This window comes from Solanum dulcamara, chromosome 3 (genome assembly GCF_947179165.1).
Source record: "Solanum dulcamara chromosome 3, daSolDulc1.2, whole genome shotgun sequence".
In the NCBI taxonomy this organism is placed as follows: domain Eukaryota; kingdom Viridiplantae; phylum Streptophyta; class Magnoliopsida; order Solanales; family Solanaceae; genus Solanum; species Solanum dulcamara.
Genome location: NC_077239.1, coordinates 3,455,092 through 3,478,972, shown reverse-complemented (window position 1 = coordinate 3,478,972; position 23,881 = coordinate 3,455,092). Strand labels below are relative to the sequence as shown.

The 23,881-nt window shown below is 33.6% G+C and overlaps 3 protein-coding genes across 3 annotated transcripts; 2 read left to right on the top strand and 1 right to left on the bottom strand.

Annotated features, from left to right (window-relative positions):
• Positions 1 to 2,082: 2,082 nt before the first annotated feature.
• LOC129882193 (probable pectate lyase 4) lies at positions 2,083 to 8,098 on the bottom strand. The gene is made up of 5 exons (XM_055956383.1): positions 7,707 to 8,098; positions 4,853 to 5,204; positions 4,566 to 4,776; positions 4,358 to 4,426; positions 2,083 to 2,491 (listed from the first exon to the last, which is right to left on the bottom strand). The coding sequence occupies exons 1-5, from the start codon at positions 7,921 to 7,923 to the stop codon at positions 2,273 to 2,275; spliced, it is 1,068 nt and encodes a 355-aa protein (XP_055812358.1). The 5' UTR covers positions 7,924 to 8,098; the 3' UTR covers positions 2,083 to 2,272.
• Positions 8,099 to 13,300: 5,202 nt separating this feature from the next.
• LOC129882192 (ankyrin repeat-containing protein At5g02620-like) lies at positions 13,301 to 16,751 on the top strand. The gene is made up of 3 exons (XM_055956382.1): positions 13,301 to 13,688; positions 14,592 to 15,001; positions 15,790 to 16,751. Exons 1-3 carry the CDS (start codon positions 13,355 to 13,357, stop codon positions 16,669 to 16,671), a joined length of 1,626 nt encoding a protein of 541 aa, XP_055812357.1. The 5' UTR covers positions 13,301 to 13,354; the 3' UTR covers positions 16,672 to 16,751.
• A 1,384-nt stretch (positions 16,752 to 18,135) lies between these two features.
• On the top strand, positions 18,136 to 20,308 carry LOC129882191 (cytochrome c-type biogenesis protein CcmE homolog, mitochondrial). The gene is made up of 2 exons (XM_055956381.1): positions 18,136 to 18,276; positions 18,837 to 20,308. Exon 2 carries the CDS (start codon positions 19,124 to 19,126, stop codon positions 19,967 to 19,969), a length of 846 nt encoding a protein of 281 aa, XP_055812356.1. The 5' UTR covers positions 18,136 to 18,276; positions 18,837 to 19,123; the 3' UTR covers positions 19,970 to 20,308.
• The last annotated feature ends 3,573 nt before the right edge of the window (positions 20,309 to 23,881 follow it).

The window sequence follows — 23,881 nt, the reverse complement described above, 5'->3', positions numbered from 1 at the left end:
TTTATAAAAACATGATTCTTATAAGAGGGGAGTAAAGATTTAAACTTTAAGTGTTCGAAATTTTAGGATAGTTATATGGATTAGTAATTGAGAAGGAAGCATTGAAAATTTTGTTGCTTATTTATTTCTTAAAAAGATAGATAAGCGATAAAATTAAAATTTGTTCGCTTTATTAATTACAAGGAAAAAAAAATTGTGATGGAAGAATCTGTCACAATTCCTTCACAAAATTAGTTTTGTGACGAATTTGTGATAAATTCTTGAGCCCGTCACATATTTGCTTGTCTTAAAAAATTTTGTAACGAAATAATAATTTCGTTATAAATACTTGTGATAGATTTGTGCCAAAATATTTATCGAACGAATTCTACTAATCCGTTATAAAATATTTGATATGATAAAAGATTAAACCTGTCAAAAAAATAACCATAATTTTGGTCATTAAATTTATGAATTTGGCACATGACATGTCAATTTATGAGTATTGGCAATTATTGGAGACTTTTTTTTTTTTGTTAGTAGTGCCGGTCAAACAAGTAAGTGAAATAATGTACTCACTTCAACTTTTGTAAACAATCTTCTTAGGCTATTAAACTCACTTCAAATTTATAACAAAAATCGACTTCGAAATTTAAACACACTTTCTCAATAATTGCAACTATATTTCAAGTCGAATTTAATTTAATTTGACGTTTGAGACTCTCAAGCCAAACTTTAGACAAAAATCGCCGTCCAAAGTTTGCTTGCACTAGCAAATGCTAAATGTGCATATATATTTTTACGCACTATGCTACAACCATATGATAATCCCAAAATCGAGTATTCAAGCACTTGCCCCATTAGGTAGTCTCACAATGAGTTTAAAGCTAACAAATGAATGAGCTAACACGCGCGATCATATTTTTATGAGCTAATTTTACGACAGTTTCTAAAATTAAAAAATAACTTTCCCTAGCATTTAATTATGATCATTTTATAGGTTGCTCTACTTTATTTATTCATCAATAACACTTCACATAAAGTGTCATAACTCATTTTAAAGAGTACCCTACCTATGGAAGAATTCAAGAACAAGTCAGTAAACCATTTAATGCATTATTTCTATAACTCAATTAATTCCTACACCACTTGGAGATTATATTGAAAAGTTCAGTAAACTTCAAAGTCCCTGCTTCATGTTTTTTTGATAAAAGTCATTTGATAAGATTTGTTCAATTATTTGAACTCTTCCTTCAAAAGACCTTACCAAGGTAAGTTGTGCACACGCAATGTGAAGTTGTCAACCATTTAATCATGAGAATCATGAATAATGTAATATACAAGCATTGCAATGCATGGTGCAACATACAAAGCATGAAATGCTCAAAATATTATGTAACCATTGACCAACAATCAAAACTCTCCCAACATAGGTTGTGGTGCAGTAGTGAGACTGCTTCATCCTTAACCAGAGGTCTCGAATTCGAGCCCTGAGCATGAAAAAGATTTCGTTGGGAGCGCCACTCTCAAATGGGCCTTGCAATGCGCAATCAGAATTTAGTTGGGGATCCACGGGCTCCGAACACTGGGTGGGAAACAAAAAAAAAAAAAAAATCAAAACTCTAGGTAATTAACTTTTCTCTTTTAGTCATGCAAGTATCAATAAACTTGAATATGTAGAGTGTCAATCTGGCAAAAATGGCGATGTCTGAACCATCTTACTCACATCTTGATTATTATGTAAGATACTATGATACATGTACCTCCCATCACCGCACACAGATTATGCCACATCTCGTTTGATGTACTGGGTCCAAAACCTATTACTCCCTCTGCCCCGAAATAAGTATCACCTTAGCATAAAAAAAAATGTCCCAAAATAAGTATCATTTTAGGAATTCAAGACAAAATTAGTATATTCTTTCCAACTATTGCCTCTTACCGGCAAGGGTAACGAGTAACATCAAGGCTTAAACTGATGAAAAGAAATCATCCCGTGGGAGTTGTGGGAGTTGAACTTTGGTCTTATCACCACATTCATTGAGTAAACAAATTGGTTTATATGCAATAATTCATACCAAAAGAGGCTGGAAGCATGATAAATTCTAGGAATTTCTTACTTTATTCAATTGTAGTTTATGTTAACATAATACATAGATATAATGGCAACGACAATAGACTACAAATAGCAACAACAAATCGACGATAAATGATGTTGTAGTAGTATATGAACACATATTTCAGTAATCGTCTCGTTCATTTACGAAATTCTAAACAGCTGGAGAAAGGCTGATCAATTTGGACGCGAGATACACTGCCATCCTGTACAATGTTGAAGGTAGTGTTTGAGAGCATCGCTGGGACGCTCAACAGTCCAGGTTTGGTAGAACTCGGATGGATTGAAGACGTTATTTTCGCTGCAAGTAGACAATAAACCAGCCTGAGTTCCACAAACAAACAAGTCATCTTCAGATTTAATGCTACCAGTACATGGTTCCTCCTTGTCAGCTGCCTGTAAGATGACATAAAGAGCCAGTTAGGTAGTGAAAGAGACTATTTCAGCTCCAGAGATATTTAAAGATAGCAATTTAAGAATTGGTAGTACATAACCAAAAGAAAATTTCAAATATCAATAAGTTGTCGTATAGAATATGCAACAAAGACGCCTTAAAAGTGAACCCAAGGGTGTGGCCTAGTTGCCAATCAAGTAGATGAGAACCATGAGATCTTAGGTTTAAATCTGAGCAGAGACCAAAAACAATTAAATACTAGGTGATTTCTTCCCATTTGTCCTAGCTTTGATGGATAAAGTTATCTAGTACCTATTGCTGGTGGGAGGTGACAGGTATCTGTGGAATTAGTCGCGGTGCGTGCAAGTTGGTCCGGACACCACGGTTATCCAAAAAAAAGAACGCCTTAAAAGTTCCGTGAGTTTTGTCACATGACTTCCACTTCCATTAATAATGTTGAGACAAATATGAAGCATCTAGGACCTAATGGGTGTTCTATACAACTGGCTGATAGAGACTGAATAACCACCAAAAAGCCATGTATGAGAGAATGAAATGCCTCTTTCTCTAATTCATTTTTTTTTTGGTGAGGCGGGTAGGGGAAGGAGGATGGTTGGTCCTGAGTCCTGACAGTCCCACTTTGACATTTTGGAGGGAGGCATTGAAACGAAGGGAAACGCACGTATAACCAAATGCATATATGGAATTACGAAAGACAAATTCAAAGGGAGATTGATATGGAACATGAAGCTTTTAGCTCAAACAAAGATAACTTTGTAGGAGCTTGATCACTAATCCTCTCAAATGGAAAAACCAGCAGAAATTTTGTTTCACAAGGACATGTAATTCACCCTTCAATTAGGCTGTTGGTTCACTTGTTAGGGCTGACAAGAAAGTGTGTGTGGAATGAGCTCGACGTTGAATTTGCTCAACTTACATCAAGTTCTTTTTTTTTTCAAATTTGATGAGCAACCATACGCATAGAATTCCACTGGAAAAGAAGCAGAGATGAAGAAGAAGAAAGGGGGACAAGTTTGTTCTGAGCTCTTCCAAAAACTAATATAAAATATAAGTAGAAGAAGAAGATATAAGAAGAAATACTACCAAATCTGATGATTTAATAATGTTTTTTTCCTGATATAATACATTATTGTATGCTTTGCATATATGATTATTCTATTTATTTTTTATTTGATAACTGTGGTGTCTGAGCCAGCTTGTGCGCACCTCGACTAATTCCAAAGGGTACCTAATTATCTCTATGAATCCAACCTATATAAATGATATAATGGTAAGTCTTAGGGCACGAATATGGCTCAACAGTGTCTATACAAAGCCCCTCTCCTTTTCACTCTAAGAGGCATTGCACCCAATCAGAGGGTTTATACATCACTTCTCCCTATCAAGGGCATTGCAATCTCCCAAATAAGTTAGGGGAAGCAAGAACAGACAGTCTTACAAGAAATGACTAAATAACAGGAAAAAAGACTTAAAGGTTATGCTTTGTCCTGGAGTTTCCCCATGACAGCAATGAACGATGACTTTCCCCTTCTGATTTTCATCCTCATTTCCCTTTTTCCGGACCCAAGCTCTCGTATTTAGGCAAAAATGTAGCACGCCTAAGATGGTACTACTGCAGTACGACAGTTAGGACTTCAGGAAAGAAGGATTGTCTTAAATTCTTCTTCTAACCTTTTGGGGCACGTCAAGTTTAAAGGTTAAAGACTGATAAATCTACTGTGCAATTCAAGTTGCTGCTTAAGAGAACGAAAATTGGTATTTTTTGCATTAAAGAAAAGAATAGATGATTATCACTTGGTTTTTGGTAGCAAAATAAACTACTCCTAAGTATTAGTTAGTAGATTTACCTTCTCTGTGAGATATTTGAAGGCCACCTTTTTTTGTCCAGCTTCATATACGTTGCATTGTGAATATATCTGACACGAGAGAGAGTTAAGTCATCAACAGCAGCAGCATGGACAAATATTACTGAATTGACACAACCCTATTTCCCCACCCTTCAAAAAGACGAGCAGGGAGAGAGAGAGAGGAAAATGTTGCTAAAAGCAGTACTACCTGTGATTCTACACTTGCGCAAACAGCATAAATTCCCCAGTTCCTGGTGTAGTTATTGTACAAATGTACTTTGGCAAACCTAACACGAGGATGCCGCTGTCTAGTTCCATCAAAAAAACAATGGTGAATGGTGACCCTCATACATCTGTCACCACAATTAGAAGAATCTCCTCCAATAAGTATTGTTTTATCATGCTTTGAAAAGTGACACCTGGTTGCAAAAACAACGTTCAAGTTGAAAAATGGATGTCATTACAAAAATATCAGATAAAATTGATTCAACTGACCTAGAAATAGTAATATCTGTGCTTTCTCTTGTGATGTCAATTAAACCATCGTCGTAGTCGCTAAGGCTACAACGATCTATCCAAATATGTCTTGACTTTGGTTTAATCTGAATGCCATCAACATCAGGTCCTCTACCTCCCTCAAACTCTAGATTGCAGATGATAACATGTTCACATTCTTTCAACCTCAAACCTTTCCCTGTGAGCTTGACTTTTTGGCCTCGGCCATCGATAGTTTTGTAAGACGACACACTCAAATAAGAACGGAGCTCAATGGTCCCTGAAACTTCAAAGACGATCCACAGAGGTTCTTGTTTACGACATCCATCTCGAAGTGATCCTGGCCCATCATCTACAGTAATATGAGAAAGTTAAGTCCAATAGTATTATGAGGGACACTGAACAACCCAAGATAAACACACAAATGGGGTCCAGGGAGGGAGAGTGTACACATACCTTACCCCTACCTTGGGAGGTAGAGAGGTTGTTTGTTTCCGGTAGACCCTTGGCTCAAGGGAAGATGTGGAATGGAAAACATGAAAGATAAGAAAGCCAAGAGCAAAAGCAGAGGAAGTTGTTCATGTTCATAAGCAGGCAATAATGCTGTTAGCTGGATTTGCAGAAAAGAACTACCATCCCAATACACACCATACTAACAAAGGGAAAGCCAAATGCTTTCATACATATCCATTATCTATTTTTTCTAAAACTGGTATAGAATGACAAGTAAGTAATTTAAATGACTTTGACTGCACATGTGCAAGGATAGTGATACTTCGAATGAGGCTAGGGATGAATCGAAAAATTAATCTTTATTGGTTCTACCTCCTATTCTTTATGAAAAGAATGAATCTTTTTCTCGAAAGTTCAGAAATGAAAGTACTAAGATGCGTGTACGTACATTAGATCTGCTAACTCAATTGATCCTAATGTACCCATTTAAGAAAGCTGGTCAGCTTTGTATAGATTCCCCTCACCAAGTCATAGCCAGCAATTAGCTCTTAAGTCTTATCCCTTGGTGTCAAAGGGCGAGTTCCCTTTTTTAGTCTTGCCCAAAAAACTTTCTTTATGGAGTGATTCCAACTTGCAATGATCTTCTAATTGTTTTTTCACTAATGCTTGACGATGATAGTGAGTTCAGCTCTGCAAACATCCAACCTAGAGTACAACTTATTCAGACAGTACCACAGATTGGAAAACTTATGTAGCAAACGAAAACAACAACAAACAACAACAACAACATACCCAGTGAAATCCCACAAGTGGGGTCTGGGGAGGGTACGATGTACGCAGACCTTACCACTACCTCATGGAGATAGAGAGGATGTTTCCGAAAGACCATCGGCTCAAAAGTCACAGTCCCAAGTTAGCAAACGAAAACGAAGTATATAAATTTTGTCCAATAATGAGGCATAAGTAATTAAAGTTGTCTCAGAAGACTTTATATGAATTTGTGCATATTCACCAGTCAGGAAGCGTGATAATATATGATGATTGACGGTGAAAAAAGGGATAAGAAAAATCTAAAATGGGAAGTTGCCTCAAATGAATTTATTGGTTCAATGCAAGCTTAGCTACTTCTTCAAAAATAAATGCATATTTAGCTAAGAAAAGAACCCAATAAAAGACAATGGCGACCATACGAACAAGTTCGGATTAAACAACTTTCCGAGAAAAGTGTGAGATACAGAGTAGACTGATTTTCCTTAAAAGGAAAATTATTTAGCATTATTGAAGCGGACATGAATAGAGACAAATGGTGATAGAGAGCATTCTAATAGCTAATCACAACTAATTTAGGATTGAGACATATATAATTGATCGATCAATTGACGTTTTTATTAAGGTAGAATAACTTAAAAGAAATGGAAAGCTAGTCCATGCTGTGTCAAACCAATTCAAAAGATTTCTGTCAACCAACCAAACTACTTAAGAACAACATCAAAATCCAAAACCAAACACTTTCTGGTGCATTTTTTGATTAAGCAAAAAAAAAAAAACTGTCCCTCCCAACTTAAGATATCATAAGTAATTTACAACAACAACAACAATTAAGCCTCAATTCCAAACAAGTTGGAGTCAGCTATATGAATGTAAACTATATCAACAACAACAACTACACTTCAGTCCCAAACAAGTTGAGATCAATTATATGAATCCTCACTATTCCATTTAAGTTCAAAGCATGGTGTAACTTACAACAACAACAACAAAAATTATGCCTCAGTATCAAACAAGTCGGGATCAACTATATGAATCCTCACTATTCCATTAAGTTCAAAGCATAGCGTAACTTATTACAACACCAACAATTATGCCTCAGTCTCAAACAAATTGGGATCAACTATATAAATATTTCACTATTCCATTTAAGCTCAAAGCATAGTGTAACTTGCCACAACAACAACTACACGTATGTCTCAAACAAGTGGAGTCTGCTATATGAATCCTTGTTATTCCATTTAAGTTCACACATAAAGTAACTTACAATAACAACAAATATGCCCCAATCCCAAACAAATTGGGTCCAACATTCCATTTAACTGGTATCATTACAACAAATAAGCTAACTATGCCTCAGCCCTCCAATTTGATATTACATAGAAACAAAGTAATATCAACGTAAGACAAGAAGCATAAGGCAATTCCAACTTGTAACTATTCCATTTAAGGTCAAGCAATGACCGTGTCGTCCGGGCCAGCTTTTGAGCACCTTGACTAATTCCACGATTCCACGGGAATACTTGAAACCTCCCACTAGCAACAGGTATCATTTACAACAAATAAGCTAACCACAAAGAATTTCAACACAAAAATAACTTATCAAGCCATACACAAAGACAAGCAAAATTACCATTGAGATTAACAACTTGATAAATAGGACCATCAAGGCCTCCAATGGAGGAACCCCCAAAGCCCTCAGCTTTACCAGCAAGACCACGCAAGGTGGAATCAATATGAGCATAAGGCAAAGCCAAACCCATCTGGGTATTCTGGGTTTGTTCTGTAGGACCTTGTTGATGATGATGATGATGTTTCCTGTGAAAGAAACGGCCATGGTGGTTCCCCATTTAATCAAGAAAGACACTTTCTTGATTAATTGCACTATTAGTAGTAACTGATATTGGGTTTTTATGATGTTTAACGCTAAAAAAACTGAAACTTTTATGCATTAAATTGTCAATTTCTTTCTTGTCTCTTTATGATTCTTGAAACTGAAACCTGCCGACACTATTTTAGCACAAATTAGTAGTGGATATTCCAAACTTACTGCTTTGGTTAATCAAATTTTGCAAATAGTATGGAAAAACTAGGGGTGTTCACATGTGGGTTTACGTCTGTTATTCATCAAAAAATCAAATCAATTTAATTAATTTTTAAATTATTAAAATCAAATCAAATAATATATATATATTCATCGATTTAATTGTTATCGATTTTAATTTAATTTAGTTTGATTATTTGGTTATTAACCATACTCACAAATAAAAGAAATAAATTATCTTCGTGTCATTTTTGAATTTTATAATTTTTATACTTGAACATCAATTATGTTCCAACTAATATTGTTAGCTAATTCAATGTACTAAATAATATAATCTTACTGAATAATGCATAAGCTAATGATATTTTTGCACAAATTAAAGACGTATCATACCTTACTTTTTAAAATTAGTGTGTTGTATTGTTTGCATAAAAAAATGTCCATAAAAAAAATACTAAGTATATATAATTATAAAAAAATATGTATATAGTTTATCTGTTCGATTCGGTTATTTCTTTGATTTTTTAAACAAATCAAAGCCAAATCAAATATTATCGTATTTTAAGAATGTAAAACAAAATCAAACCAAACCAAATAAAAATCGATTTAGTTGATTTGTTTGATTTGATTTTTCAATTTGGATCGATTTTTATCCAAACCGTGAACACCAATAATGCGGATAATCGAATTATTCCTTGTAGAATGTTAGAGAATTTAATTTTGTGGTTGGATGAATTTTTTATTTTGATAAAAATAATTTTGGAATTGATTAAACCATAATTTTGATACTGTCCATTTTCACCACACTATTTTCTTTTTAACAAGTCTTAAAACAATGATATTGTGTAGTGACGTAGCTTCAAAAAGTTATATGACATTGCTACATTTTTCGTATATTTTATATAGCAGATATACAAGATAAATATATATAAATTAATGCTTAAATATGACATAAATACTCACATACATTTTCAGAGAAGCCAACATTGTCATTATTGTGATTGCAACTAATCCTACTAACCAAGTATTTTTTGGTGTATATGTATTTTATTATTAAAATAAAATATTAAGTGTATATATTAGTGACTATAAATTGTAGTAGAAGATGACTATTGGTTCTTGTAACCTATGTAACATTTATCACATTCATCTACTCACGTTATTATCCCTTATTTTATCCATTGATTACATGGAAGACTTCTTCACCTATAAATTATATGAAAGACTTCTTCACCTATAAATATTGGTGTTTCTTCCTTTGTGAGGAGGATGAAAAAGATGAGATAAAATATGTGAAGTGTGATAAAATATTGTAGTATGTAATAGTGAAAGAGAGAATTGAGACAAAGAAAATATTCTAAGTCTTCAACTATATTCACTATACAAAAGAGAGTATTTATATGTTGAAGGAAGGTGTTCGTTTATGGAGTTTTGAACTCTTCAACGAATCCAGATTTGTTTGAGTTATACGACATTGTTGTGTTGTTGTATCCTGGAGGGGACAAGTCAAGAGATATATTGTTAGATCAATGTAGATTATGCCGCAGTGAGCTTGAATCTCCTTAAAGAGAGCGAAATATCAGCGCCTCAGCCTGAATACTTTTTCACTCATATTTGTTCATTTTATTTTTAACTATAATTTATTATATTTATAATATATTACACCGACATACTTTTAGTTCATCATCTTTATTTATATATATGACTATATATTGTATTAATGACCCTTCAAATGAGACATTGAGAAGAAGAACCACATTTTATAACAACTCATTAATATATAAAAGGCATAATATATAAAAATGATTCTAAACTTGGCTTTAAATTTTAAGTTTGATTTTTAATTTTCATTATACACAAGTAGACACTTTAATTAGCCAATACTTAAAAAAAACACTCGAGTGCACACTTCTACGTGAACTATGAAAGTTAAAGGATAGACTTAAAATTTGAAGTCAAGTTTAGTATCCTATTTATATATTATGACTATATAAAATATGTCTTCTCAAGCAACAAAAAAAAACATGTCCCTTCAAATTAGTGAAAAATTCCTGGTTAACAAAGTCACAATTCGAAACTTATAGTTCGAGATTCTAATTCTTCAAGTTATTATTTTAAATTAATAATTTATATATATTCTATAATTTTTTTTAATACAAATAGAATATTTAACTAAAATTATTAGATTGATCGAATATGTAAAAGAAGCACTAGCTACCCCCTGAATCCTAATACGCCTTCCTTTCGATGTTACTTTTTTTTTTGGCATAATACATAAATAAAATTTTAAATTTGGCTTCAAATTTTAAGTTGGACCTTCAACTTTCATATTGCATAAGTAGGCACTTTAACTATCCACTCTTAATAAAAAAAACACGTGAATCCGATCTGGCATAACGCGTGATCGGGACGCAATTCAGGCGCATTCAGAGTAACATTTGAGGCCAACAACAGTAAAAAAATAATAATGAAAATGACACTTATGCCCTTAATGAATCATTTATATATATATCCTTTATTTATTCAAATCAAAATCCCATTTTTTCCTCTTCTTTTCAATTCTATACTCAAGCCTTTTTTGCTCGTTTTTTTTTAAAACTATTTCTGTTCTTTTTTAATGGAAATGGCTTCAATTTTTTTTTTTGTCATTGTAGAAAAAGAGCTATAATGAAGACAACCCATATGACCAAAGTTGTAAAAAGTAACAAATTTATAATCATGGTCACATAAAGATTCTGCAATCTATCAATAATAAACTTTCAAAAGGAAAAAATTAATTAAACTTGGACTAAATTGATAAAGAAGAAAAGGCAAACATCCAAGAATATCAATTGAAAGCACAAATCTTGAACAAATTTTCCTTTGATTTGCGAAGAAATTATAACTAGGGTTTACGATTTTGAGAAAATAGTGAGTGAAAAGGTGAATTAGTTGGCTATTTTATTTTGAAATTTTAAAATCTACATGTAAATTAGTTGACAGCCATTGAATGGCTAATAAATCTACGTCACAGCGTTTGCCTTATACGCATTTAGGCTGCAGGTGTCGAGTGTTTTTTTGTTTAAGCTTGAGATAGTTAAAGCACCTACTTGTGCACTATTACGTCTTTTTTCTTTGAGAGGTATTCAACCCTTCATTTAATCAGTAACTAAGTCAGAATTTTTATTAAAAAAATTTAAAATATAAAAAAATAAACAAATAAAAAGGTCAAAAAAAATTCAACATCTACTAATATACATATTAAAATAACTTTAACAGTGTATATAATATAAATTTCAACAAAAAAAATTCAGATAAAAACCCATTGATTCTACCTGCATCCGCTGTAATTATACTTAATTTGTGGTATAGTTTGAGTAAAATATAGAAAAGAACCCATGAGTGGCCTTAAACAATGGCGGGCTTGACTCGCTGTTACATGCATTAATAAATGTTATGACCAATAATCATGGATTGTGGCGCATTGATGAAATTGATTCATTTTTAATTAAAGATATTGGGTTTGAGCTTTTAATATAGATAAAATCTTGTTGGGAGCATTACCATCAAATGAGCCTTGTAGTGCGCGATTCAGATTTAGTTGAAACTTCAATGTAGGCTTTGGACACCGAGTGAGAAACCAAAAAAAAAAAAATGTTATGACCAATAGTGTTTGCTGTCCTTTTCAATTAGCCAATCATACAAACCATTTTCACCATCCAAAATGCCACATAAACCTTTTCTATATTTGGAAGTCCCTTTCCAACATAAATTAGTCAAAAACTTGTTCACACTTGGAAATTAAAAGACTTTTAAAGTAAACTTGCCCCATCTTTTCCTAAGGATTGGTTAATTTGGTTTATTTTGATAAACAAAAGATTTATTCCCTCCGACCACATCTATTGCAACTCAAGTTATGCGGGTACCATGTGAATTTGAGTTATGTTTAATAAAATTTAATATCTTTTTTATTTTAACGTGAAATTCATCTAAAATGTCATATGCACCTCATTTTCAGAAGTTTGTTAGCTCATTGTCATGTACCATATATATGATATATTTTTTTTGATCAACAACAGATTCAGTGTCATTCTACTACTGAGATCTAGAGAAGGTAATTCTTCAAATTTTGGATAATTAAAATATTTATTTACGCATTAATAAAATTAGAATTCATAATTATCGACTGAAGCTAAATTATAAATCATATTTATGTATTATCTCCACTATTAATCGGTCCGTAAATAATCCTAAAAGTGATAAATTTACATGAAAAGTTATACCAAATATATAATTAAAAAATCTCATAATTTTATCACAAACATTATAATTATTTATCCCCCATTCAAACCACCTAAGATCTGACAGAATTTGTCAATAATATAAAGAAAAAGAAGCACATCCTGGTTATTATTTTCTTCATTTTCAAGAAGAGACCCTACCATTATGTTTTTCATTTAATAAAATCAAACCACTGATTGGTTTCTAGAATTGAGTTGACTTTCTTTATCTTTCCTAGTTGAAAAGTCCTTGTATTAATCATCATCTAAAATCCACTATATTAGTGGAAAAAGAAAAATTGAAAGAAGTAAAAATTATTTTTAAACTATTTGAAATAATTTATTTTTACTTTTTATTTATTTTTGGTATTAAAATTATTCCGTTGTCTATGTTTTGGATCATAAATGCCTTTGAAATGTTAATCCTGTTATCGGGAGCTGATACTTTTCAGTTTTCCGCCTTAAATCACATTGGAGGTCAACTAAATTCATTTTGATGTCGAAATATTTTATAATAGAGGTAGATAGTTCTCTGAAAAAAGAGATTCCATACTCAAAACTCAAGCTCGAAAGCTTTGATTTTTAAGCGTCATGTCATAGATAAGTACTTTCTTCGTTTCAATTTATTTGATATTGTTTAATTATACGAAGTACGACAAAAAAATGTCTTTCAAATTTTTGATCCAAAACAAATATTAGAGCATTTACTTTTTTAGTTTCTCACTCGATGTTTAATACCATATTGGAGCAATACTAATTTATAATTATGCGTGAAATTCCCACATTAAGATAAACCGACCTCTAAAAAAGGCAATTACATAAACAAATGAGTTTTTACTACCCCACGGCCCCACCACCACAACCTTGGTTGGTTAGATACATTTATCTCACATGTTGACTTCAAAGACTTTGATAATAACCATAAATAAAAGGGGAAGCTTTTAAAGAACTGTTTGAAATTTCAGCTGAAAGAGTAATATGGATTCCTCTGTTGTGCAGCAAAATGTTTCTATGAAAAAGATGACTAAACAGTTAACAGGAAAAAGGGGAGACACACAAATCCATTCAGTTGTAAGAAGTGGGAGTCTTGAATTGGCTTTAGAGATTATTACTTCTTGTGTTGAAGGAGAATTGGTTGAATTATTGTCAAAACAGAACCAGTCTGGTGAAAATGCTCTTTATGTTGCTGCTGAATCTGGTGATTTAGTTTTAGTGAAAGAGTTGATCAAGTTTTATGATATTGGTTCAGCTAGTATTAAGGCTAGAAATGGATATGATGGATTTCATGTTGCTGCTAAACAAGGTGATTTTGGTAAGTATTTGTTTATCTTAGTTGTTTTTCCATTATATTTTGCAGATTTCAACTTGTTTGGAATTGAGGCTTTGTATGTAGTAGTGGTTGTTGTGATGGTTTTCCATTATGTTGACATCTATGAACTTGTGGAATTTCTCATAAGCATCCAACTGTGTGGTCTAACAGTCAATAAAATAAGCGAAATGAAAAAAAGAGAGGAAACCATAGTACTTTTCATCATCCTTCTTGGATCCTAACTTGTTTGGGATTGAGGCTTAGTAGTAGTTGTTGTGGTTTTCTCATTATTCTGTCGGTAAGACTAGTTATGAGTAACAGTGTGGCCGAACAATCAATGAAGTAATCGAAAATAGTTAGAAACGAGGGTTCAAATTCCAATGGAGTGAAAAAAAACACTAGGTGATTTCTTTCTATCTGCTTAATTCTTTGTGAGTAGAGTTATCCGGTGCTGAGCTGGTGCTAGTGTCGGTGCCAAAATTTTCACTAAAGAATTCAAAATATAAAGAAGTAAAACACATGAATTAATCGAAGGGGTTTCGACATCTAATATATATACATAAAAGATAATTTTAATCATATATAGATAGTGTAATTTTTCGCCAAAAGGAGTTCCGAACCTCTAACCCCAAGCTAGCTCCACCCCTGGTTGGTGGGAGGTAGCAGGTATCAACAAAACAGTAAAGGTGCACGCAAGTTGGCTGGGCACCTCCCTTATGGAAGTCCCCTCAGTGTTAAATCTTATAAATTTGATTTTCCTTCTATACTTTAGATGTAGTTCTACTTCAACTAGTAATGACAATTTGATCAAGATACTAAAAGGTTGGATTTGCACCGGACTGCTAACACGGGATGTTTTGTGCATCAAAATGTCTTTTTACTAAAAAGTTGGATTTTTTGTTGCAGAAATGGTGAAAGTACTATTGGAGGCTTTTCCTCAGCTATCAGTTACATTTGATCAGTCAAATTCCACAGCATTGCACACTGCATCTGCACAAGGTCACATTGAGGTTGTCAATTTCCTCTTGGAGACTAATAGCAGTTTAGCCACCATACCGAAGAACAATGGGAAGACGGCGCTTCATTCTTCAGCAAGAAATGGTCATGTTGCAGTTGTGAAAGCACTTTTAAGCAAAGAAGAAGGGATTCTAAATTGGATAGATAAAAAGGGACAAACAGCTCTTCATATGGCAGTCAAAGGCCAAAGTGTTGATGTGGTTAACGAGCTTATTCAATCGGATCCTTCTTTGGCTACAATCATTGATGGAAAGGGTAATACTGCCTTGCATATTGCAACGCGGAAAGGTCGTGTAGAGGTAATTTCTCATATGTATGTTATACTCACGCTTCCTTTTTATATATGGTGTTTGATTGACACCGAATTTAAGAAAGAAAAAAAGACTTTTGACGCATAAACTAAACATGTCTGGCCTGGCTTTGTTTAGTTCTCACAACTTTTTTGTCACATCTATGTTTTATAGTTCCATATGTTTCTCTATAGGCTAATCTTCTGTTGTACCTTACAGAGAGTCAAATATTTGCGCGATTTTTGATGTTCAAATGAAAACACAGAACAATCTTCTTGTCAAAAGCTAAATATAGATGATTTAATCTGCACGTCCGTCATAGTCTCTCTTACAGAAAAAGAAGAAATTCCTTGTGCTTGTATAATGTTATCATCTTTCTTTCATGTCCATAAATGAATGTTAGAACTCTGCAATCTGCAAAACCTAAGTTTTGTATTGTTTTACCCCCTACCGTTATCAGTTAACAGCATTTGATGACTCGAAAGAATGTCTCAGTTTGGCGTCTTGTCTTCTTTTAGAACCTCGAATACTAATGAATTAAAGGGCATTTAGATTTATGAGAAAGAGATGACTTCATGTAGTGATTCAACACTTGAAACTCAATAAAATATGTCGATGTGCCTCAAATTTAAAACACGAAGCTTCTACGGATTCTGAATGAAACTTTTGATTGGATATATATAGAAATGCTTGATTGTGCACACATTTGGTTGAGCATGTAGTTTTTCCATTCTAAACGAAAAATGCTCAAAGATAGTTCCAAGTCTTTGACTAACTATCTGAATAATTTTGTGCAGATCGTTCAAGCACTCGTAAAGGACAAACGAATGAAGTGGGATGCCATCAATAAATCTGGTGAAACTGCTCTTGACGTTGCTGAGAAAGCACGAAATTCAGTGATAGCAGCGATTCTAAAGGAACATGGCGTCCTGACTGCAAAGAACATGAAGTTAGCGTTACCAACGCGTTCAGCCAAAGAACTGAAACAGACTGTTAGTGACATAAAACACGATGTTCACAACCAGTTAGAGCACACTTTCCAAACACAAAAAAGAGTGAAGAACATAGCCAAACGTCTGAACAAAATGCACTCAGAAGGTCTCAACAATGCAATAAATTCCACCACGGTCGTTGCTGTTCTTATTGCCACTGTTACTTTTGCTGCCATATTTAATCTACCAGGCCAATATACCGATAACCCTAAGGATGTTCCACCGGGATACTCAATAGGAGAAGGAAAGATTGCTCCTCAACCCCCTTTTGCAATTTTCTTCATATTTGACTCTCTTGCACTCTTCATATCATTAGCTGTCGTAGTCGTTCAAACATCAATCGTGGTTGTTGAAAGACGAGCCAAAAAGCAAATGATGGCAATTATCAACAAGCTAATGTGGTTGGCTTGTGTATTCGTCTCTGTAGCGTTTCTTGCACTGTCATATATCATTATAGGTAAAGAGGAAAGATGGATGGCAAGTGCAGTAACTTTTATGGGAACTTTCATCATGGTCGCAACACTAGGGACACTGTGTTACTGGATAGTTATGCATCGGATTGAGTCTTCGAATTTGAGAAGTCAACGGAAATCAGCTCGGAGTAGTAAGTCATTGTCACGATCCATGTCAGTCATGTCAGAATCAGAGATCCCTGAAGATCAGTATAAGAAACTATATGCTATATAGTTCTAGTTGTTAGACAATGTACATACTTGTGTTATAAAAAAATGATCTTTGCACTTCCAAGATTCAATGCAATAGCTCTAGTTTTGTGTTGTATATGAGCAAGATAATTGAAGTGTAGTGAGCAAGATAAGTAATATGGCAGCCCGCACAAAATTTGTAACTCTGTTATATGCTTCTGTTTCCTCATGTTCATTCATTCATTCACTTTACGCCGTTCCAATTCATGTGACATAGTTTGAGTCGGCATGGAGTTTAAGAAAGAAATGAATATTCTTGAAACTTCTGGTAAAAACATGTTATGACATTTGTGTGACTATAAAACTTTTGAAACTTGTGGCCTTAACGTATAAACATATATGGAGTTGTAAAAGTTAATCCTTTCCAAATTTAGAAGCTTGCCATTCTTTTTAAAACAAACTAAAAAAGAAAGTATGTCACATAAATTCGAACAACGGGGATTAAAATAGTAAAGTATGTGAAATTAGGGCCGGGCATAAATCACTGAAACTCGAATTACCAAGCCAAACCGCAAATTTTGGTAATTCTGTATTCGGAAGTAAAATTTCATAAATACGATAAACAATTGCAGTAGTCGGTACGAGACATTAGTACCTTTCAATATTTAATACTACCAAATTGAAATTAGGGATAAATATATATCATCGAAAACCAAATTACCAAGCCTAACATGGAATTTCTACACAGTATTGAAGAGTAAGATTTCATAAATTCGATAATCGATACGAGACATTAGTACTGTTCAATATTTAATACTACCGAACTGAAATCATGGATGAATAAATATTATCGAAAACTAAATTACAAAGCCGAACATGCAATTTTGATACATTATTGGAGAGTAAAATTTCATAAATTTGATAATCGATACCAGACATTGCGAAGCAGAACATGAAATTTTGATTCATTATTGGAGAGTAAAAGTTCATAAATCCGATAATTGATACGAGACATTACGAAGCAGAACATGGAATTTTGATACATTATTAGAGAGTAAAATATCATAAATCCGATAATCTATACGAGACATTAGTACTGTTTGGTATTCCTTACTACATTATTTTAGGGAAAAATTACTAGGGAAAATACTTTTTAATAAATAATTATTGATTTTAACGATTCTTTTTATTTATTATCATTTATAGCAATATTATGATATATCTGTCATGTATTAAAAATGAATTATGCATGCAATATAAATGTATTATAAGTGTTTTAAAATATATTATACTTGTTTGATAAGAAATTGACGCAATGTATTATAAGTCTACTAAAGTATGTGATAAATATATTATCAATGAATAAAACTTGTATTATATGAGTTTTATAAATTATTTTCACAAATATATATTAAAATTGTATTATAAGTGTTCAATGAAAAAAATACTATTATTATAAAGGCCATCACCCATAATGTGACCTAGGCCCATCAGTAGAATATTTCAAAACTGTAGACTAAAAAGGAAAAAGAAGAAGAAGCAAATAGAGAATTTAGGGCAAAAGAGCTCACCATTTTTCCCTAGAAGAAAATTGAATATCGATTCTAATCTGAGTCCGATTATCTCAAATCCTAATCGCATCATTAAGGTTTGTAATCTATTAGTTAATCTGTTTTAGCTCTCTAATTCTACTTGTTTTGATGATTTGGAATTTTTTCAATTGTTTTTGTACCAAATTTCACCAATTACTTGAATTATCTCTCGAAGAAATGTATGCAAGTATTTGAAGATCTATACTTTTCCATTTTTTTTTTGGTTGAAAAAGATCTTGTAATGAATTCATCAATTACTTAACAGAATTCTAGAATTGAACAGTAAAATGGAGCTAATATCCTCAATTGGATTTACAACAGCTAAGAATAATTAGATTCTATCGATTTGCACCAATCAGCTCGAGTTAATCGAAGATAATTCTAGTAGAGAATGAGAAGTAGATTAGCTAAGAATTAGAAAAGAAAAGAGAGTAGAAAGATACTTTTAGAGAGATTATTAAAACCTTATCCTAGCAAATAGATTAAAAGGGAACAAAATTGTGAAGTTGATAATAATTAAGGTTGCAAATAATTTTTATTCGCTAAAATTTCAAGAATATATGTGGTTATTACTAGGGAAATTACCTATCTAATTATTATATTTCATGTCTTGCAGTTGTGAATTATAGTGGCTTGGGTTGACTTGTACTTATTGAAGTTTCCAGGAATGGTATTAGCAACTCTCCATATTATTTCTTAGCCTATTCAACTTATATACGCCAATAATAAATAAAGTTTACGCTTGCACTTTAATTATTGGAAGTTCGGTATTTGGTATCTACTTTCATTTACCAATTCCAGAACTACCAAAACCTAACTTTGGAAATACCAAACGCCCACCCCTAACCCTGATTCCCTCCTTAATATCTCCATCCACGAGCTGATTAATCCCACAAACTCTCAATGGCTTCGAAACTCTCTTCTCGTTTAGCTTCTCGTCTAGCTTCCCATTTCCTTCGTTCTACCGTCAACGGTCTGGCTGCCACTACAACTGCCCCTCTCCCCAAATCTCACCCTTTGATTTCAGTTTTCCACCACCAGTTGCAGCCCTCAGTATTTCCCCATTTCAATACCAACCAAACTGTTTTCACACTCAGATCCTTCTCCACACTCTCCCAGCCGGCCCGATCCCACCGTTCAGCCCGGCCTGATATCGGAGCCAGAGCTCGGCAACTCCAAACCCGCCGTCTGTGGACCTATGCCATTACATTCAGTTGCATAGCAGGATTCATAGTAATAGTCCTTAACCAATTCCAAGACCAACTTGTCTTCTATTTAACCCCTACAGATGCTCTAGCAAAGCATGCTGAAAACCCTACAAGATCCAAATTTCGACTTGGTGGATTAGTACTAGAAAATAGTGTAACACCAATACCCAATTCCCCAGAAATGGAATTTGTGATAACTGATTTGATTACTGATATTTTGGTCAAGTATGACGGGTCGTTACCGGATCTTTTTCGGGAAGGGCATTCCGTTGTAGCAGAAGGGTTTATAAAGCCATTTACTGAGGAGATGAAGAAGAAAGAGAATGAAATATTGAGTGAGAAAAAGTTACAGGTAACTGAGAAGGCAAGAAGTGGGGATTGTTATTTTGCAGCTATTGAAGTGTTGGCTAAACACGACGAGAAGTATATGCCTCCTGAAGTTGCAGCTGCACTTGAGAAGAATAAACAGTTGCTTAGTCAGATGGAAGGGAATGAGGAAGAGGGTGATGATGCAGCACCTCCAGCAACAGCAAGGGCATAAGGCTCAGCCATTTTATAGAGTATGGTAAAAATTCTAATTGATTTTTTCCCCGAAATGATGGAGTTTTGTTGAATTTCAGTTACGATTATACTATTAAACGAATTTAGAAAATGAAGGGATATATAGTTGGTTTACTGAGGTTATACAATGAATTTTGTTGTCGTAGATTTTATGTCTTGTACTAACCCCAAGGAATGGGGTTTCAGTTGAGAAATTTTGGGATATTTAGTGAATAAATGACAGTAATTATTTTTACGACATTGGATGCTTGTAATTATTTGTGTACACTCAATATAGAGGTCATTGATGAAGGAAAAAAAGAATAAATCACTTCCGGGTTTCTTGTCCATGTTTCTTTAATATTGTGCTGCTTTTATCATTACTTTGAACCTCATTATTGGCCCCTCCATTTTTCATTTGATATGTGTGTTGCCCAGAATGTTAACTTTTTGTTATTTTCTTTCATGACTCTGCACAAAGGTTCGGCCAAGGTTTGCGTACATCATACTCTCCCCAGACCCCACAAGTAGGGTTACACTATTTTTGTTGTTGTTGTTGTTGTTGACTGTACACGGTCTACTTGCTTTTTCTGGCAACAACCATACCAGCAATCTTTTTCACGAAAATAGCACTAGAAGCATTGTCGTGTTGATGTTTTCTTAAGATCATGTTACAGGATACATCAATGAATGTGTGCAAAATTTTATATGACATGGTTTGAATCGGTATAGAGTTTATTGAAGAAATGAAGACTTTTGAAACTTGTGGTCTAAAACATGGCATAGCATTTGCGTGGTTATAAAACTTTTGAAGTTGTGGCTTTAAACATGCCATAACATTTGCGTGGTTATAAAGCTAATTGTTTCCACAATTTAGAAGTGTGTTGTTCTTTTTGAAACTGACTAAAAGGAAAGTTTGTTACATAAACTGGAATGGAGGGAGTGTAAAAGTTTAAGTCCTAGTCATGTTGTTATCATTGGTTTGAGTCTCTTGAAAGTTAGACTCAATAGTGTTTAAAGTGAAATGTCTTAGAATTTTTTGCATCAATAATCATTTGCCATATCTGGCATGAGAATCAGAGTTTTGACAGCAACTGGCTTAACCTTTAGTGTTCATTGAAACATTCTCTCTGCTCCTGTGTGCAATGGTTCATCTTTTTAGGTGTAGGTCTAAAGTGATACACCCTTTGTACACCCACGTCCCTACCCCTCGGACTTTGTGTATTTGCAGCTTTTATATTTAAGCATAGTTTTGAATAGCAAAGGTAATTCAGAAGAAGATCAGGACATAGATCAAACGGACAGTTCCTTGTGATCCGTCTTCGGTCAAAGTGTAGATAAAGGAAAAAGGAAGCTTCTACTTCCCTTCATAGTCCTAAAAGGAAGGAGAGCATGACAGAGAGATAGGTAGGGACCGAACTTTCCTAAACTCAACTCATGTACCACTTGAATTGTTGAACGATCAAACCCTTGGGAGCTACATATCTTGTGACATCGCGTGACATTTTTTTGTAGAAAGTCCGTATAACTTCAAAAGAATCATAATACATATGGCACATTTGCTGATACCTATCTATTAGGGGTCATTTGGTGTGAGGTATAAGTTATAATAATCCAAAGGATAAAATGCAGGACTATTTATCATGCGTTTGGTTGGAGGTATTAGGCAATTTTGGGATTATTTATTCCACCATTTATACCTTAGTAATGGGATAAGTTATCCCATATGCATGGTGGAATAACTTATATCGGGATAACTTGTTCCCAACCAAACGACTCCTTAATGACATACTAAAACTGTTATAGCTTCTAACTTTGCATACAATGATGAGCTTCTTATAGGAAAAACTGATTGCTATGCATTTTGATGGTTAATATTATTACCATTTGTTCGAAAAAGGATAAACAAATGTTCTGTTACCCCTGCTATATTGTAATTCAATTTAAGTTGTTAGCCACATGAATTTGTTGATGCTTAGATTCAAGCCGCCGACTTAGTTCAAGAGACTAAGGTTGATGGAGTTGTGACTTAGGTCACGGGTTCAAGTCCAGCTCCATAAGAACTAGGTCTAGTATTTAAGTGGAGAATGGTAGAGGGGCATGCCCAGTATCCCCGAGTTTTGAGAGTTGCAGTTGGTCCTAAAAGTTAGCCCAGACGAATTTCTCGGTCATCCAAAAAACCTTTATTTTTATGAAAATTTGAATTTTGGTGGATAGATGAAATTGAAATGAGGTCAACTAAAAGAGCCAAAAGCTCCAAGACAAATCCAAAAGCTATTGCCACATGGTCTACAATCACAACCAATCTTTATATGTTGTCTCATATACTAACTTCTTTTCCCTTTGTCTCCAGTTTTGGTTTGCATTGCTTGGGGCTTAGGAGCATGAGATGAAACATTGATATGACATAAAATTTGTGATTGACATTTTTCTACACCAAACTTCTACTTTCAAGATTGATAGCTTTTTTTACTTTGAGAACAATCTAGTTATATCATCCTTTAGAATTGAATATGGATTAGTATATGTATATAACAAGGTTGGTGGTGGGATGCATAAGATCCATCCATCCTTAATCAAAATTCCCAAGTTTGAACCCTGGGGTATGAAATAAAATCCTGTTAAGGAGCCATTCCCCCGTAAATGTTTATGATGTGCGAATCCAGATTAGTTGGAATCCCAATGTGGGTATTGAACACTGGGTGGGAGGCAAAAATATTTAAATACACCGCAAGGTATTGTGACAGAGTGGTTTTGCTACCACGATCCATTGAAATTCAGCCTTGGTCATTTCAACTAGTTTAAATATGTGATGTAGTATTGATAAGAGAACTTATTGCTGCGATCCTCTAAGATTCAGTCCTTGGTCGCTCCAGTAAAAAATAATTTTTTAAAAATACCAAAAGAAGTACTCCTAACAAAATCTGAGATGGAGAGTCACAAGTAAGATATTCTTGTATAAGTTTTAAAGGTTTTCTGTTGGAAAAGTAAATCTTATTCAACTGTATAGTATGTACTAAAACATTAAATTGTATAACACTATTTGTCCCATGTTATAATGAAATACTACAAAATCATGAATATTTAGTGTGTTTGGATAATGTTGGTGCAGATATATTATCTTCAAGAAAATATTTCTTGCTTTATATCTCCCAAAATCTAGACATTACACCACATACTCCACTACTGAAATGGTCCTATTGTTGCTGCAGATATCCTTTTTTTTCCCAGTTCAGAAGTACATGCATATCTATTGTTTTGAAAGAGAATGAACATTAATAATAAACCACAAAATGGTTCTTAATGTTTACTTTTTCTATCTTGAGAATGATAATATGAATGTAGACATTGTCTTACCAGTTGATTTGATTGTTCCTATTTGGCTTATTATGTTCTTTAAATCACATTTTTTTAGTATTGATCCTGTAGTTTCTTGTTCTCAGATGTTTGGTACTATCTGCGGTTTCTTGCACTTTAATTATCGTATTAGTTTCTTTATGTTTCCTTTTCTTCTTCTTTTTAAAAGATGCTTTGACATGTTTTTTTATAGTATTTTGTCATGACTTTTAACTCCCGTTATTTTTTTTCCGACCTACTTGAAATATTTTTTTCTTGAGCTAAGGGTCTATCGGAAACAACCCTTTTACCTCCCAAGGTAGGGGTAAGATCGTGTCCACTCTAGTCTCTACCCTTTCCATACTCCATTGTGTAACTACAAGGTATGTTGTTGTAAATCAGACTTTTAGGAATGGTGGTCATGTACTTCACATAGATAGTGGCAGAGTCATAATTTACATCAAGAGGATTTTAGAATATGAAGGAGTAAACGTCGAATATATTACACGAAAATGCTCATTTAGAAAAATAATCTATTTAGGAAGAATATTTTCAAAATACCCAACATATATGTATG